Below are 18,920 nucleotides of genomic sequence, written 5' to 3'. Positions count from 1 at the left end.
TATTGTGGAGGCCGAAGCCCCCATGGCCCCTAAGTGTTGGCTCCTCTGCTGTGTGGCGAAAGTTTTGTAAAGGAAGCTGTCATTCCGCTGGTCAGCTGCTTGGTGAGGAAAAGAGATCAGGAAAGGCTGAATTCATCCTGACCCTCATTCCTCTTCCTGAACAGCAGATTGCACACATCATTCCCCGTTCTGCTAAGGATGTGGAACACTCCTTCAGTGGCGACTGCCCAACTTAGCTACATTACGTGCATATTATGCAGTCAACAGCCTGAAAACCAGTTTCAGGACATAATAACTATATATGCACACGCAAACATACAGTATTTGCATGTGCAATCACACATTTGCCTCCCAAGAACAGAGGATCATTCTCATGTTTTCCAGGAACCTGAAATGTTGTCCGTGTTCAAAATATTCCATGTATCAAAAAGGCTTTCACCATGTAAATTTGGACTGAATTTCTCCTCTCCCCTTTATTTAATTTGCAGCTATAAGGCTCTTTTGGAAGAGCACAGCTAATAGCTAGCCACTTGAAAAATAAGTAATGCAGGGTTTGTCTTGAGTGCTAAAACCTCTCTAAACACACACACACCACACACACAGACACACGGTAGACAGCGCAAAGATCTGGAAGAAAAGTGGAAGATTTTGCTCAGTCAGCCCCTGCTGTTCCTTCAGTCTCTGGGATCCTGAGAGAGCGAGGTGGGGGAATATTTCTGGAAGAGTTCTATGGGATTTGATGAGAAACTTCCCATGTAGCTTTTGTGCAAGAATTTAAGGTAGAACAGGCAAGATGTGGTCTTTAGGCCCCGTTCTCCATGCTTTGGAGAGCAGGGCTTGTGCTTATTGTGTTGCCAAGAGATGGCAGAATCTATTTCCTGTGGCCTTTCAGACTCACCCCGACCAGTTACCAAAGACAGCGTATTCTACTAGCAAAACTAGGAGGTTAAACCATCTATCCAACTCATGCACAAGACCAGATGAAGATGGCTTCCTCCTCCCAGTCAAAAGATAGAGAGCCGAAAGAGCCCTCCAGGGTTAAAAGGACCGCTCTGCCTACTGACAATCAAATGGCTGCCATGTTGTTTTTAAAAGAGGCAGAAAATGGTTCCATTGCTCCAAAAGGGAGAGTGTCAAATTAATAATATGTCTTTTTCTGAAGGAGAAGTAGGCTAAGCCTGTGGCTTGTGGAGAGATGTTCTAATCCTTCCTTGGGAGACCCATCGTTCAGATCCAGCAGAAGGAAGCGAAATTCATCCTGGGCTTGTATCATGTCCAGCACCAGCAGATAAGCAGGAAAACAGTTTCCCGCTCTTTTCTCCCAACCCCCAAATTTCCTTCCAATTTCCACTTTCCCTCATTTTCTTTAATTTCCTATCTCACCGCAATCTTTTCCCGAGTCAAATGCTGCTAAGGGAAAAGAATATATATATATTTCTTTTGCTTTTTTCAGCGTAAACAGGATTTTGTTTTTTTCCTGTTTTCACCCAAGCAAGGCAAGAACTTTACTCTTGTGTCTTTGTGTCCCATTCCCTCCCCACCCCCCAATAATGTTTCAGCCAGGCACCAAAGTAAGGAACCTTATGGAAAAACGAAAAGATAACAAAAGCCCCCAATGCGATGTTTGGTGCAGATTAGGTTAATAGCAACAGACCCACCACAAGATGACAGGGCATCAAAAGACGACATTTCTTTAAGCGTACATGCTCTGGAAGCCATCCATAGAAATAGCTAAAGAACCCCTAATGTGTTTCTACTTATTCAAGAGGTATATTATATACAATCCTTTTGAGAAGCAGGATTGAGAGGCCATAACTAGGAACATTATGTACCGTCCTTCCCACAACTAACTCTTCCCGCCGGCTTTCTAGCTGCGTATACCCATGCTTCGCAGTCAACAAGGTGTCCCGGATCTCCTCCTACCTCTAGATATTATAAACCACCAACTCTTCTTCTTCATCATCACCATCATCATCTTTTCTGTCTTCCTCATTTTCGTCTTCCTCTTCTTCTTCTTTTTAAAAATTAATTTAATTTTTATTTTTTTTTAAAATAATCTGCGAATGTGCTTGCAGGCTTTCTTCACACACACACACAAAATCAAATGGCTCAGAAAGGCAAAACTTTTGCTGCAAAGGGGCTGCGATGCCCCAGGAAGGACCAAGAAAAGGAAAGGAAAAGAGGACACATCCCCAGAGGTGGTTCTCCTCTCAGCTGTCGGACCCGAGCTGTGTTTCAATGTCCACTCGGCAGATAGGGCATTTCTTGCTGGTCGCGAGCCACTGGTCCACACACACTTGGTGAAACAGATGCATACAAGGTAAACGCCTGGAAAACAAGAAGGTTTGTTATCTGGGCAAGAGGTCGAGACTGAGCCTGGCACCATCATGCTGGACCTTTGTGCAACGGCTGGGGCCTCAGCACAATGGCTGATGCCCACAGCTGATGCCTGCCCTAAGCTCCTCCTTAAAGGACGCGGGTGGCGCTGTGGGTTAAACCACTGAGCCTAGGACTTGCCGATCAGAAGGTCGGCGGTTCGAATCCCCGCGACAGGGTGAGTTCCCATTGCTCTGTCCCTGCTCCTGCCAACCTAGCAGTTTGAAAGCACGTCAAAGTGCAAGTAGATAAATAGGTACCGCTCCGGCGGGAAGGTAACCGGCATTTCTCTGCGCTGCTCTGGTTCACCAGAAGTGGCTTAGTCATGCTGGCCACATGACCTGGAAGCTGTATGCCAGCTCCCTTGGCCAATAAAGCGATATGAGCGCCGCGCCGCAACCCCAGAGTCAGCCACAACTGCACCTAATGGTCAGGGGTCCCTTTACCTTTAAAGAACCCCTGGACGCTTAAGTCCAGTCAAAGGCGACTATGGGGGTGTGGCGCTCTTCTCTCTTTCAGGCCGAGGGAGCCGGAGTTTGTCCACAGACAGCTTTCCAGGTCATGTAGCCAACAGGACTAAACTGCTTCTGGTGCAATGGAACACTGTGACGGAAACCAGAGCAGCGCATGGAAACGCCATTTAGCTTCCCGCCACAGCGGTACCTGTTTATCTACTTGCACTGGCATGCTTACGAACTGCTAGGTTGGCAGGAGCTGGGACAGAGCAACTGGAGCTCACCCCGTCACAGGGATTCGAACCGCCAACCTTCTGATCAGCAAGCCCAAGAGGCTCAGTGGTTTAGACCACAGCGCCACCCGCGTCCCCCTCCTTAAAACTGGTGCTCTAGTCAAGGACTACTGTCTGATTTTCCCACAATGCATAGGAGTGGTGTTGTGTCCAGGGGAATTGTGGAAAATGAAAACGGCAGCTCTCCAGCACTTGTTCCTGTCACCGGGTAAGGTAGCCAGGTGCCCACTGATGCAAGACAAATCCCATTCCTTTAAACCTGGAACCCGCCCTGCTCAAAATGGATACAGAATTGGAGGCAGGTGTTTCTTACATGTATTATTATTATTAATTATTATTATTATTATTATTATTATTATTATTATTATTAATACCCCGCACATCTGGGTTTCCCCAGCCACTCTGGGCGGCTTCCAACAGAACACTAAAATACAATAACCTATTAAACATTAAAAGCTTCCCTAAACAGGGCTGCCTTCAGATGAGAGAGAAGCCCTGGGGTGCTGTAAGACCTTAGACAACCCCATCAGCAGCCCTAGTTACAAATCTCTGGCTGTTTAGTTCATGAGGACCGACGTCTTGATTTGCTCAGAGGCAATATATATCTGTGTTGTGGAGGGGGAGTTTGCGATAGAAACCCAGACCAACAAGCAAAGAATGAAAGTGATGAAACTCTGAGGTGGGGTGAGGTGGATGGAGAAGGAACATAAGAAAGATTTCACTCAGAATCCCTTTGGAGAATAGTTATACCTCACATCCTCTCCGTCTTCCAGCATCGAGAGACAGATTGTGCATTTCTCATCGGTGTCCGACTCCTCCCCATCTTCCTTTACTGCTTTGATTTCCTGCGGTCTCCTCTGTCAAGAAGGTCAAGGAAAGATCATAGCATTACACAAGATGGCCGCCTCAAGGCCTTCAGGAGCAGGTGGGGATTTAGATGGCAAAGAGCTTAACCCAGGCCTCCCCAACATGTGGCTCTCCATATGTTTTGGCCTACAACTCCCATGATCCCTAGCTATCAGGACCAGTGGTCAGGAATGATGGGAATTGTAGCCTGGAACATCTAGAGGGCCAAAGGTTGGGGATGCCTGGGCACATTCAGTTTAGGGAAACCTGCCCTGTTGAAAACTCTATGGATGTTGAATCTAGTTAGCACTCCGCCTGTCTCCGTGGGAAAGAGAGGTTGATGGATGTGTGTGTCGCAACCTGTCACCTGGAGCGAAGAGTTTTAAGGTCATACACAGGTAACATGTCAAAGACATCACCGGTTCTCTCGGAAGCTGAGGCCTCCATTAAGACCCATTCCTCATAACAAAACACCAGTCAGTGCAGGAGTTTATGGGAATACTTAAAATAAATTATTGTCATTACTACTACTACTACTACTACTACTACTACTACTACTACTATTCCTTTCCAAGCAGCCCAGATTTGTACATATGAACCCGCAGAACAAATAGATGATACAGATAAAGTAGGCAGAAAAATACATTTTAGTCTCTTTCCTTCAGAATATTAGAATTCAGAGTCATCCAGCGTGAAACCGTTTGGCAGTACTTGTTTTTACACCCTGACCACAAGATGTGGTAGCCACTGATTTTAGGCAAATTCATAGAGGGCAAAGATTGTGTTGCATCCACACCTGTTCATTCATTCTTAAAATGAAAAGTTAAAGACTTGTTGATTGTCTTTTTTAAAAATAATAATCAATTTTTGAAGATGCCAGTGATGGTAAGGCGGCTGTTATGCCTGCAAATTTCATCTACTTTTGCAATTAAAAAAGTTGTAGCCAGCATCAGCCTTGCCTCCAAGAATGGTCAGCGCCTAGTGTCAATTCTGGTAGGATGAGATGTTCTTCCAACTCTTACCTTCTTGTATTTGTGTGGGAAAGTGAACCGTTCAATGGTGTTCTGGACGGCCCCCCTGTTCACACTGCCCAGCCTGTCTTCCAGTTGCAAAAGCTCCTGAAAAGAGGGAGGAAAGAGAAAGGAATGAACAGGAGACCTTTCAAATAGCCACCTGTTAGCCATCTGAGATGGCAGACCCAGAATCCTCATCTCCCCGCCATTTCCCTGTCCTTTACTGGTCCAAAGAAGGTCTTCTTTTAATCAGGTTTATTTTTAAAGTCACAGGAAATAAAATGACTTTCAAAATGGGAATATACAGGAAGTTTGACTGATATGAAGTCAAACAATTGGTCTTATCTCACTCAGTAATTTTTGCATCAGGTGTGTGTGTGTGTGTGTGTGTGTGTCTAATACTGACTGCTCTTCTAGATTCCTTGCTGTGGTACTGTAATGCCCAAAAGGTTTTATTGCCCCAAAGCCCCTCCAAATCTTTCTATCTGCCCTGTCCCTCCCCCCTCTCCATCTGAAGGTAGCCCTGTTTAGGGAAGCTTTTAATGTTTAATAGACTATTATCTTTTAATATTCTGTTGGAAGCCGCCCAGAGTGGCTGGGGAAATCCAGCCAGATGGGTGGGGTATAAATAATAAATAATAAATTATTATTAATATAATATTATTATTATTCTTGACTGACCCTGTGATACTGTGAGGGAAGGGCTCTCCAAACTCCCCCTCAAATTGCTCATTTATTTTTTAAAACTTTTCAAAAGCCAGACTTAATAACCAATTACTAATACTTTACAAAATAGTGTAGAATAGCTGGCTGCAAAGCCTTCGGGAAGGCGGCTGTTAAGAGTGGCAGTTCTCCCTATGCCCACTTCTATACTTTGATCATACCCACTTTGGCATTCGACACCCCCCCCAAAAAAAAATCCAAACCAGGAGAGATAAGTCAAGAACAAACCTGAGCTTCTGCCTGTGGCTTGTTTTGAGTGAGCAAATCACAAGTGCTGATTTGCACCTAACTTTGACTTGTGTCTTCCCAGCATGACACAGGAAAGAGGGGGATGGATGTGATTCAGCAGTGCACATCAGCACACGACTCGTTTGCAATAAGCCCTCATTTATTGGCAGGGCCTGCTCAAAACATTTTGCTGCCTGAGGCAAAGGACAAGATGGCGCCCAACCCCGAAAGCACATACAGAAGCTAATTGGACTGGGTGTTGAATTTTACTCCAATACAGGTGAAAGGACATGTCTTCCACTTTAGTTGAGGGCATCGGGCTAATCTAGAGAGTACAGAGTAGCCATGGGGGACTCACAGCTCTGGCCATTCCCCACACCCCAGTGTCTGTCACCTGAGGCAGCTGCCTCACTCTGCTTCATCATAGGGCCGGCCCTGTTTATGGCTTACTGTTACATGAGATAGGTAGCCGTGTTGGTCTGCCATAGTCAAAATAAAAAAATTCCTTCCAGTAGCACCTTAAAGACCAACTAAGTTAGTTCTTGGTATGAGCTTTCGTGTGCATGCACACTTCTTCAGATACACTCACATGAAATGTGTGAGTGTAATTCAGTGAGACGAAATTCAGATGCATGCACACGAAAGCTCATACCAAGAACTAACTTAGTTGGTCTTTAAGGTGCTACTGGAAGGAATTTTTTTATTTTGACTATGGCAGACCAACACGGCTACCTATCTGTAACTGGAACTGGAACCATGGAAGGCACCACATTGAGCCACATGAAATGGAAGTCCATCAGTGTATCTGAAGAAGTGTGCATGCACACGAAAGCTCATGCCAAGAACTAACTTAGTTGGTCTTTAAGGTGCTACTGGAAGGAATTTTTTAATTTTGTTACATGAGAGTAAGACCATAGTGGCTGAATGAATAAATGGATACAGATCCTGCAGGGGGAAAGGTCCAGAGGGTCATTCAAGCTGGGAGCACTTACTTCATAACTTTCCCTCACAGCGGACGTGTGTCTGTTTGGATTCAGTCCCTGAAGAGCAAGTAGTTGAAGCTGAGGATACGGGTAGTTTCTAATTTCATGAACAACCTGTGAGGCATTGTGCAAAATAAGTAAGTAAGTACGTAAGTAAGTAAGAGTTTGTTAGTAGTAGTAGTAGTATTCAAAATAAGACTTAATGGCCTTTGAAAAGGGTTAATTCAAAGGAAGATTATCTGCTAGATTGGATCACCCAACATTATTTCAGATTATTAGGGTACAATTCTGCAGTCAGCGATGCAAGTTGTTCTTCGAGCACTTGTCTAAAAGAACCCAACCAGCTGTAGCAATTATTTCTGTTAAAGCTGTCGGATTATCCATTCAGAAAGAATTGCCTCCCACAGTGCCGGCTCCTAACTAGCAATCAGCTGACAGGAATGATAGACGCCTGTATTTTGACTGCCTTCCCCCAGACAGTGACTCAGGCCCGGTCTACACAGACAGCAGATTGTGTCGTAAAACCATCCCTGGACTGTACCACTCCAAATGGCAGATGGAGAAATCACATGATTAAATGTTCCTGTCACCTCCGCATAGAAAACTAACATGTCAGGAAGAAGGGTTCTGGCATAGACTTTTTCCTGATATGCTGGTTTTTAAGGCAGGGAGCATTTTCCTCATGGGAATGCGTCAGTAGCACTGTGGAAACTATGTTTCCCAATGCTACTGTAGCTTAGTTCCCAAGCATTGGTGCATGCCCAGTGCTAGAGATGGGAAGAGGGGCTTGGAGTTGTGGGGGCCCTTAACTTTGGAGGGACTTTGAAACATGCCTTCAAATATCTTTTGGATTTCAGTGCTGACTGTGGAGAGTGGGCTGACTTGTCGAGAAGGGATAAAGACATTGTCAAGTTGGAGTCTCCCCGAGATCTACCCCTCAGTGAGAAAGGAAGGAAATTAAGAATAAGATCAGCAGAAGATAAAGTAAAGTGCAGGTATAAACATGAAGAAGACCTGCAGAAGGGACATGGAAAAGACTTAAGAGCCTTGGGTAGAAGGTCACCAGGTTAATGGACTAGATGGAAGGGATAGAAAGGACTGACAAAACCCAAGACCAGGAAGAAGAGACAATGGATGAAGATTGGAAGAAAGTTTAAAAATTCATTTAGAGAATTAGTGTAAAATTAACGAGTGTTAGAAAAATGCTGGAATGAAACTATTTGGCTTTAGTAGAAATACTATAAGGAATTATTATTAAATAAGTTTTAAGTTTTAAGCTCTAGGGCTTTTTATGGTAAGATAAGGTTAAAATAAATTAAGGTAATTTAATGATAGAATATAGTGAAAGATGGAAAGGATTTGCTGAGATAATTAATAATTAGAATACAAAAAAGGGAGGTGTGAGGAGGTCGATGAAACAAGTTAACGAAAGATAAAGATTTGGGAATATTGGATTTATTTTTAAATTTTTTGTTTTTCCGTTGTTGTTTTTTGGTTTTGATGTATTGTGTGTTTTGTATTTTTCTTTTTTTCTTTTTATTAACTTGTATTGCTTAATTCCTTGTTTTTCTGATTATATATATATATATATTTCTTTTCCTTTCCTTCTTTTTCTTCTTCTTCTCCTTCTCTCTTTTTTATTCTCTGTAATTTTAAACTTTCAATAAATATCATTTTTTTAAAAAAAGAGAGAGATGGGAAGAGGGGACAGGACACTCCCACAAGGGAGGCAGGGTAGGAGAGAGACGTTGACTACCATATTTTTCGTTCTATAAGGCGTACTTTTCCCCTCCTAAAAAGTAAGGGGAAATGTGTGTGCATCTTATGAAGCGAATGCAGGCTGTGCAGCTTTCGCTGAAGCCAGGAGAGCAAGAGGGATCAGTGCGCACCAATCCCTCTTGCTCTGCTGGCTTTGCTTTGCTGGAGAGGCGCTGCGCAGCTTTCTCTTTCTGCGCAGCACCCCTTCAGCGAAGCGGGAGGAGAAATGGAAGGGGCTCCGTTTCTCCTGCCGCTTTGCAGGCGCTGAGCAGAGAGGGAGAGAATTTTTTTCCCTTGTTCTCCTCCTCTAAAACTAGGTGCATCTTATGGTCAAGTGCGTCTTATAGAGCGCAAAATACAGTGCTTCTCCAGCACAGATTAAAATCTGAGCCAGAGAAGAACTCAGAGGTGAGTGTTGTGAGCAGCCCAATCTCGCATGCCAGGCTGCTCACAGAGTGGTAAGGGGAGAGATGGGGTAGTATCTCCTGCCATCCCAACACTATTACCAAAGCAGCAAAAAGAGAAGATTGGGTGAGAGGAAACTGGGGGTTTGGGCAGGAGTGAGGCAGAAATCTGAGCTGGGTGAGAACCTTCAGATGCTAGCCCTATGAGCTGCCGAGTTTTGTATTTCCAAGCTGGGAAGCATCATTCATTCAAGCAGTCCAAGAACAGATTAAGAACTCATTAAGCGCCCTTACGCAGAGTCAGACCACTGGCCCTTATAGGCTGGTATCGCCTAAGCTGACTGGCGATGGCTCTCAAGGATCAAATGAGCCTTGATGTGATGGCCTGGGATGCGGACTCGGAGGCTGAACTTGAGGAATCCCAGCCTGCACAGGAGTCCCCGCCTCTAGAACCAGCTGAGCCAGGGCTGGGGCCTGAGCCTGAAGGGTCCTCACCTGTGCTGGACCCTCAGGTGCAGGCATCAGCTGAGTCTGCTCTGGCTCCTGAGGTGATAGAGGACCCGTTGCCTGCAGGTGCTCCACTCTCAGCCCTGGCAGAGGAAGCTGAGGTTGCCTCTGGGTCTGGTAACCCTCCAGCCTCTCCTGAGCTGCAGAGGCTCAGGGCAGAGAGGTGGAGGGAACTAAGTTCCCGCAGGAAGAGTGCTCGCCTCCAGGCCAGGAGAGGCGAGTCACCTGTGGACCGGGGCCGCCCTATGCCTCGGGGCAGATAAAAGCCAGCCAGCCCAGTCCCAGGTTGCGGGAACTACATTGTTGGTAGCCTGTTCCTGCCGGCACCCTGTCCTGCTCTTCTGCCAGAGTTCCTGACCTCATCCGACTCCCTGCCTTGGACCCAGCTTCAGCTTTGACGGACAGCCTCCATACCGCACCCTCGACCTTGAACTAGACTCGGACCTCACCGCACGGTTAACCCTCAGGACCAGCACACTTGAGCTGGAAATGCTAGGGATAGTATTTGGGGCTTTCTGCACGCAGAGAATGTGCTCCATCACCAGGTTCTGGTTACCATGCTGTTAGTCTAAGCCAGGCTTCAAACTGGCCCCCAGCAACTCCCGCTTCGCTTACCATCTGCGTTGAGGACGTGTTCCGGGGGAAATGCTGCATTCGTTGTGTCGCTAAGTAATGCTGATAATGTTGTGGAACTGGCCTGACCTGGAACTGGTTGTGAGTTAGGCCAGCATCGACGCTGAGATCCCTGGAAGGGTGCAGAAATACGAATCACTTTCAGGAGTTGTGCAACCTTTTTTATAAAAAGTCTCCCATTCCGCCACCCCATTCCCAACACACATACACTTTGAGTTCAAACCCAATGGCTAATGCTGTTTTTATATCTTTCACCAGATAGAAGGAACATGAGCCCAGAGGCATAGTGACTCATCCAAATAGTTCAGAGTTTGGTTGGTATATACGTTAACCCTGTGGAGTTTCGAAGCACCGGTGGTCAAGAGAAGGAGAAAACAGCACAGCCAATTAAATGTAAAAAGTAGGGTGTGATTGTTACCGTATTTTTCGCTCCATAAGATGCACTTTTTCCTCCTAAAAAGTAAGGGGAAATGTCTGTGCGTCTTATGGAGCGACCGTGTAGTTGATCACTGGCTCCCTTTCTGGCCCTGCCCCCTTGCCCAGGCCTCCATTGTTGAATGTTCTGCAGACGGAGGGTGTTTGTTTCCCCAGCCACCACAGTAGTTTAGATATTTGAACATTGCCATCATGTTTCCTGTTAATCTTCCATTCTCCATGCTAGACACATACCCAGCTCCTTCAACCGTTCCTCACGGGAACTGGTATCACAAGATTTCTATTTCACCCAGTGGTGTAGCAAGGTCAGGTGGTACCCGATACGGAAAATTTCTTGTCATCCCCCCTCCCACACACATTGAAATCTAGTTGGACTCCCTAGAGACTGTGATCTACTCAGAGTACAAAAAGACTGGCTGTGATCTACCCATTGTCATTGCCAGGAGTTGCTGAGCCTTTTTGGGGAACGATTGCCCAAAGCTTTTTTTAGTGAATGCTTGGCCTATGTTGTTGAGCTTGCCTGCATGCCTCCTCCAGCAGCCAGGCAGCACAGTGCTGTCAAAACAAAGCAGCGAAATGCGGTGCAAGTAATCCCCTCCCCCTCATGGCTCGGGGTAGGTGGGAGTCGCAGGCGTGCAGCACGCCAAATGTCACCCACCTCGGTAATGACACCCGGGGCGGTCCACCCCCATCGCCCCCACCTTGCTCCGCACCTGATTTCACCCCAGTTGTCACAGCAAGGAATGACTTACCAGTCTGTTCCTTCCGCTAAATATCTGGGCTGGGGGCCCATGGGTTGAGGAGTCTGCAGTTGATGGCCAAATTCGAAGCTTGGATGTAACCGATGAGGTTGGACAGAGATACGCTCCTGAGTCCGCCTGCAGGGTTGAGGAAGAAAGGTGAGTGAAAGAGGCTCATGTTTGACAACCACCCCCACAGTTCTGAATCCTGCATCCAAAGCAACACTGATAACCCTGTTCAGACAACTGATTCAGGGTCCGTGAATGCACGGGGTTGGGTCAAAGGAAGCAGCCAGGTCAAAAGTATAGGATTTGCTCCCATGGGTGGCAATTATAGCCATGACAAATTCATGGAAATGGCTATTGATGGCTACTAGCAATGATGGCTATGCTCTTGATCCAAACTGTGTGCTTCTGCATATCAGTTGCCAGAAACTGCAGGAGGGGGAATGTTTGGGTCCTGTTTGCAGGCTTCCCACAGGCATCTGATTGGCCACTGTGAGAACAGGAGGCTGGACTAGTTGAGCCATTGGGCTGATCCAACAGGCTATTCTTATGTTCTTGCCTCCCTTATGGTGGTACCTCTGGTTGTGAACGGGATCCGTTCCAGAGGCCCGTTCACAACCTGAAAAGAACGCAACCCGCGTCTGCGCTTGCGCAGGTCGCGATTCGCTGCTTCTGCGCATACGCGAGCAGCAAAACCCAGAAGTAACCCTTTCCGGTACTTCCAGGTTGCCGCGGGACGCAACCTGAAAATGCGCAACCTGAAGCAAACGTAACATGAGGTATGACTGTATTGTCTAGCCCTCTAGCCTTCCCCAACTGGGTGCCCTTGGACTACAATTTGACCAGGCTGGGAGATGGGAGATGGGTTTCAATAACAACTAGAGCACAGTTGGTGAAGGTTGGTCTGTTCTGACTGGCAATGACTCTCCGTGGGGGGGGGGCAGCAGGGGAGAGAGAGATATGCTTCTGGATCTAAAAAAATAAATAACTGGAGATGCCCAGAATTGAACATGTGATCTTCTGCATGATAAGCATGCACTCTACTATTGAGATATTGCCTTTCCCCATCGTTCATGAGCTACACACATTCAGCCTGTGAAAATAAACCCAATGGTGTGAACACTGGCTCTGATCATGCGCTCAGGAACCCTGCGAGATGGAGGGCTGTCAAGCATGCACAAGCCTATATTCAAAGCACAGTAGGATGCGATACCATTAACTAAGCTCGCAGTGAGTTTCTGCATAAACAGCAGAAGGCAAAATGCATGGCTGGTCCATGTCTTGTGATGTTCTGAGTATACTGAATGCAAACAGGGCTGTGCCTGAAGATTTAGTCACACTTCCTCGCCCACCTCACCAACTCACGCATGCACACGTGCATGCACGCGCATCTTCACTCACCCTGGATCAGTTGCCTGCACAGAGCTTAATGGTGACCTGCAGACAAAGCATTCGAGTCAATAGAGTGTATTCACAGATTGGACAAAGTATTAACGACAGCTTTTCCCAAGCTAGTGTCTTCCCAACGTTCCGGACTACAGCATCTGGCAACCCTGACCATTGTGCCATGCTGGCTGGGGATGCTGGAGTTGTAGTCTGACAACATCTGGAGGTTGGGTGAAGCTGCAGTACATATTAATTGCTTACACAGAAGGTCCAGGTATTCAAGTGAGACAGTGGTTTCAAGGTTGGCCAATCAGGGACACTCTAGAGCAGTGGTTCCCAATGTGGGGCACATGCCCCACAGGGGGGGAATTTGATTTTTAAGGGGGACAATTTGGAAGCTTGTTTAGACTAAGTTAATGAACTTTTAGGCTTCCTACACGTGAGTAGGAGTTCGCTTTTTGAATAATAAGAATTATATTTCACGGGTGGGGGCATTAGGATTTTAGAGGTGCTTCGGTGGGGCATGGCCAAAAAAAGATTGCTCTAGAGACAGACACGCTGTGGTTTGACCCCATTTTATGTATACTGTTGCTGTGCATAGAGTTTCGAGATTTTAGGCCAGGGATGAGGAACCTTTGGCCCTCCAGATGTTGTTGGAGAACATCTCCCATCTTTCCTGACGGTTGTCCATACTGACTGTGGCTGATGAGAGTCCATCAGTATCCGGAGGGCAACAAGTTCCTCCCAGACCTGCTATATACCAGAATTAAGTGGTAAAGTTTTTTTCTCTCTAGACGGTACCACTTCAGCCCTCAGAAGCAGGGACAGGGTGCTGCATACTTATGTTTATTTATTTTATTTATTTATAGAAATATTTATATGTCACTGTATCATAGATGATAGATAGATAGATAGATAGATAGATAGATAGATAGATAGATAGATATAGATATATTGCAGGGATTTGCAACAACATAAAAATATAAAATGAAACAATAAAATCATGAAACGTTAAAAGCAACCCAAAAGCAAAAATAAATTAAAAACAAATATCAGTTGACCATTTGGGGGGTGCTGCCCCATGTGGGTGGGGAGTGAGAATGACACACAAATTGGGTGTCAGTTATAAAACTAGCAATGCTTAGTTATTATGGTAAGCCCATCCTCCACTGATTTAACTTACAGCCTTTGAAATCCACCCACCTTTGCTAAAGGTTTTTGAGGGCGAGAAAGGATGCGCCAGCAGTGGGTTTCCTGCCTTGGCAGGGGATTGGACTAAAACAATGTTCTTCAACCTTAGGTCCCCAGATTTTGTGGCACTACAACCTCAGCCAGCTTAGTTAATGGTATGGATTGATAGGAGCTGTAGTCAGGGCCGGCCCACTCATGAGGCAAGGTGAGGCAACTGCCTCAGGCGGCAATATCCACCAGGGAAGGGAGATGTCTACCTTCCTTTCCGGTAGATATTCACTTACCCATTCTTCCCTGGTGGGGAGGCAGGGTGCAATGGAGAGCTAAGGCACCAGGAAGAGGGCTACAGTAGAAATAATGTCCCTGATGTGCTAGCTTTCTGCATGCAGGGATTTTTATTTATTTATTTATTTATTTATTTTGCAAAAGCAGAACTGCAACTTGCACAGTCCGTTGGCTGGGGCTAATGAGCTCAGAAGAGTCCAACAGCACACGGAAGACATTGGCTGTTAGAATGTCCCAAACTGGTAACATTCATGATTTTGGCTGATGGTGGAGGTGCTTGCTCACCTGGGATGAGGCATGAGTCTGCGGTGCTGGGCCTCAAGAAGCTGCTGCTGGAGGAGGTATTGCTGGTGAAGGGCCTGAGGTAGGAAAGAGGGTCCCGTCACTTCCTGGAATGGCAGGGCAGGCAGAGGCGGCAGGGGTGGGTGCAGGGGGCCTCCGTGCTGGTGCGCGGTTGCCATGTGAGGCTGGACGGCGTGAGGCAGGGGGAAGTCTGTGGAAATCTGAGGCTGGGGGCCCAGGTGGAAGTGCCGGCAGGAGGTAGCATGAGGATGCTGAGACCTTTGAAAAGGAGCGCCTGGAAGGGAAAAGGCGGGAGGACGGTCAGAGGTGCTCTGCGCAAACCGAGGTGTGTTCACACATCGTGTGCACAAGTGCTGGTGCGAAAGAGGGTACACTCGTGAAAGAGCCACTCACTTTGAACAGAAACGCAATACATCTCACCAGTGGCGTAGCATGGGGGGTGCAGGGGGGCCCAGCTGCACCGGGCACAACATCTGGGGGTTAGGGGGCGCAAATTACTTGCCTTGCCCCGGGTGCTGACAACCCACGCTACGCCACTGCGTCTCACCATAGTCGGTGGGGCAAAGCTACTCAGTCTGCTGTACAACTTCTGCTAAATGCTTAAGCAGGGCTGTAGCATGGGGGCCCACAGCCCCGGGCGCATGATTTGGAGGGGGGGCAAGATAGATGTTGTTGTCCCCGGATCCCCACCCTGATTGCCATCAGAAGTCTCTGGGTCCCAGAGCCCAGCCTGGCCTTGGCACCGCGCCTCCTGCCCCCTCACTGAATGGTTATTTGGTCAGTGTTGGGGAGTGTGCCTGCCAATGGCCGCATCAGCTGACCAAGCTCCCCCTTGCATGGGTACACAGGCAGGTGGCACAGCGCAGCCCTGGGAACCCTCTGTGCCCCACACCCACCCAGCAGTGGCAGTAAGGGTTGGGCTGGCACAGTGGATTTTGTTCACCCTCCGTGCCAAGCCCTTGCTCCTGCCTTGTGCATACACATGCCCCAGGTGCCAACAAAGGACTCAATGCCCACCGTGCTGATAGCCAACTTTAAGCCCCGCACCCACTACCAACATCCTGCCTCTCCCTCGATTAAGCACTTTGAAATATACTCGGAGTCAAGAGTGGATTTCATGCTCTTTATTCAGCTCATAGTGGTGAGGAGGAATGGAAGTTCCCCCAGAATGTCTGCTTTATATACATTATTTACACAGTGGGCCCCACGTGATTGGCTAATTCCGGGATTCTCCTGTAGGCCAATCAGGTTGTGGATTCACTTCCACCTGGAGCTGGATTGGGTGACTTCTGTGGACCAATCAAACTGCTGCATTCTGGATCCTATTGTTCTAGGACCAATCAGACTGCTGAATCCTATTGTTCTAGGACCAATCAGACTGCTGAATCCTATTGTTCTAGGACCAATCAGACTGCTTCATTCTGAATCCTATTGTTGAAGGACCAATCGGACTGCGGCATTCTGAATCCTATTGTTGGAGGACCAATCATACTGCTGCATTTTGGATCCTATTCAACTCAGTACATAACACACTTGAACTTGGATTATGACTTCTTCCACAAACTTTAAGGCGGGCACAGCTTTTGCATGGCATGCAAGAAGCACCTTTGGACTGGCTAAGCAAACAGGCCCTTCTTCGAGTGGGTTGGGCTTGAGCCGTCTGTTTGTGCCAGTGCTGGCATCTGAGCGACCAAGGCAAGAGGGGAGAAAACCATGCTGGCATGTCCTTCCATGCCTCCCTTGTGGGCACAGAGGCTCACCAGCAGGGGCAGGAGGGAGGGCTGGGCTCTGTGGGAAAAGAGAAGGAACAGGTCTGCCTGGCATTGCCCAGGTGGCTTTCCCTTTTGACAACCTACAGAGCTCCTCTCTAGGGTCTGACTCGTGGCTTCAGGTTCCTTCTTAGGCAACGCCAAGACTCTTGGGGATCTGGACCAGCCCACCCATGAGGTAAGGTGAGACGGCCACCTCGGACAGCAGATCCCAATGTTTCCCAATTATTCCCAGCCTTGTTTCTGATGTCGCTCTTCATCCACCCCTTCATCCTTGGTGGGGAGGCACCATTTTGTGGTTCGCCCCAGGAGCCAAAATGTCTAGGGCTTGCCTTCAATTCCAGTTCCTCCAGTTCTTCTTACTGGTCTGTGTTAAGTTGTGGGTGAACATATCAGACGACACAGCAATCCTTCAAACAGCTCTTGTTTATTCACAGGCCCAGAACAGAACTGGGCTGAAGGGTTCAGCCAACCTGCTTATATACAGCTCAACTACAAAGCAACAGTAACAACTTTCTGTAACTATCCAGTCACTGAACGTCACTTTCAATTCCTTATTTGCATATGTGGACCTGAGTGAAAACTATCTACAGTATCCCCCCCGCTGGCCCAGGGTGAGAACTTCAGTACATAACAGTCTGACCAGCCTTTCCAGGACATCTCCACAGGACACAAACCAGAGGCGCCAGACTGCCCACAAGATTGAGGGAGCCTAGAATGCGCTGTGTGGGGGATGATGTCATATGTGTAACATGTGATGTCGCACGTGTCAACCAACCCCATACAGGCTGGTGGGACCTTCTGTCAGGCCGTGCCAGTCCCCTCGGCATCTCCTGATAGGCCAGTGTAGCCTTCCATGACGTCCCATCCTCTGGAGGATGCCAAGCACTCATGCCTGGCCCCCTCAACATTGAGGGGCACCCTTCAAACAAAAATTGAGGGGGCTGAAGACACCTCGACCCCCTGGAGTTGACAAACCAGCACACACACATGCCCACTTTCACTTCTCAGGGTTATTTATACATAAATCAGACTCATTCCAGACATTCCTTCAAATACAGGGTTCTTTCAAGTAAAGTAAAGCAGAGCATATAACCATCCTGATTCCGCCCAACAGGTGCAGTGACCATTTTAAATATCTGAAGGGCTCGGTTTTAACACTTCATAATTCGAGATGTGGAAAATATGGAAACAACAGGAGAAGCAGGACTAAGATGTGGAGATATGCTCCAGAGATCCAGACCGTGGGGAGCCCCAAGAAATTAATAAATATAATTTGGACTGGATTGGATATTTAATTGGATGGTTTTTATTGGGAAATCAATAAAAATGATTTTAATAATAATAATAATAATAATAATAATAATAATAATAATAATAATATCTGAAGGGCAGTCACAAGGAAGGTGGAGCAAGCTTGTTTGTTGTTGTTTTTTGCTGCTCCAGAGGGTGGGACCCCCAACCAATGGATCCAAGTTACGAGATGAACCACTAGGAAGAACTTTCTGGTGGTAGGAGCTGTTTGACAGTGGAATGGACCACTCTGGGAGATGGTGGGCTGTCCTCCTTCAGAGGCTTGGATGGCCATCTGCCAGGCATTTTTCAGCTGGGATTCCTGCATTGCAGAGGATTGTTCTAGGAGTCTAGTAAGCTTCGCTTTCAATCTGAGTTTTTATTAAAGACAGCAAACAAATGGCCTCGTGAAAGCCCCTAAATTTATTGAGACAAAAAGATGCAGGTGTCCATAATCCCTGTTGGGCTCATGCATAAATCTCCAGTCCCCCATTTCCCGGGCTTAGTTTTAAGAAATCCTTACTCAGAAAGTCTCAAGAGGCTTGACACCTCTTGGGTGGTCCTAATCTCACTCAGCCTTCAGGCAACCTTTGCATAACCTCCCATTAAGCCTAAATTAAACCAAGCAGGACCTGCCTTCATCAGGAAAATATCCCCCTTCTCCTGGCCAGATGAGATATTGGGGAAATAGGTGAATCTGTCAATCTCTCTCTCTCTCTCTCTCTCTCTCTCTCTCTCTCTCTCTCTCTCTTTCTCCATTTCCATTTTAGTTTATGGATAAATATATAGTTGATCCTCATGAAAAGTCACCCGCATTTTAGTGTGAATTTCTCCTGATACACACACTTTTGTACGCAATTTTACCCAATATACACATTTTTTTCAATGCAATTTCCCGGAAAACAATGTGTTTTTCAATGTTATTTTCACTAATGCAGACATTTTTGTACCCATTACCTGAGTAGAGAACTGTGCTGCAAAATTCAGAGAAGTGCAAATTCTGAAGGATGCCCAATCTCACATTGTTTCAGAAAATGTGGATCGATCGGGTAGGTTCAAACCTAGCCCAAACTTTGGAGAGTACGTTCCTGTTTCCTCAAGTTCTACCATTGCAATCGGTTGTATTTCCAGGCAGTTTCACTAGCTAGTTGCTCACCTCCATATGACCCCAGGTTTCCAAAGTGTGCCATCCATCACTTGCCCCTCTCCCTAGCTGAACTGTTGTGGTTGCTAGACAAGCAAATAGGTCTGAGCGGAAGCTGGCGAGTGGCTGCAATAATGTATGGGTGCTTG

At 46.9% G+C, this 18,920-nt stretch overlaps 1 protein-coding gene across 2 annotated transcripts in view; it reads right to left on the bottom strand.

Annotated features, from left to right (window-relative positions):
* Nucleotides 1–533: 533 nt before the first annotated feature.
* Nucleotides 534–18,920, bottom strand: part of ARK2C (arkadia (RNF111) C-terminal like ring finger ubiquitin ligase 2C) — an 87,238-nt gene continuing 68,851 nt past the window's right edge. Inside the window, exons 2-9 of one of the 2 annotated variants that reach the window (XM_082242112.1) lie at nucleotides 14,548–14,839; nucleotides 12,802–12,837; nucleotides 11,407–11,532; nucleotides 10,202–10,331; nucleotides 6,927–7,031; nucleotides 4,993–5,088; nucleotides 3,875–3,981; nucleotides 534–2,328 (exon numbers count right to left, since the gene is read on the bottom strand). In XM_082242112.1, coding sequence (XP_082098238.1) covers nucleotides 2,211–2,328; nucleotides 3,875–3,981; nucleotides 4,993–5,088; nucleotides 6,927–7,031; nucleotides 10,202–10,331; nucleotides 11,407–11,532; nucleotides 12,802–12,837; nucleotides 14,548–14,839 — 1,010 coding nt within the window. In that variant the 3' untranslated portion in view covers nucleotides 534–2,210. The remainder of the gene's footprint in view (nucleotides 2,329–3,874; nucleotides 3,982–4,992; nucleotides 5,089–6,926; nucleotides 7,032–10,201; nucleotides 10,332–11,406; nucleotides 11,533–12,801; nucleotides 12,838–14,547; nucleotides 14,840–18,920) is intronic. The other variant, XM_082242111.1, reaches the window with a different exon arrangement.

Source organism: Podarcis vaucheri (assembly GCF_965113315.1).
Source record: "Podarcis vaucheri genome assembly, chromosome: 11".
NCBI lineage: Eukaryota > Metazoa > Chordata > Lepidosauria > Squamata > Lacertidae > Podarcis > Podarcis vaucheri.
This window is presented reverse-complemented; position numbering and strand designations above follow the sequence as displayed.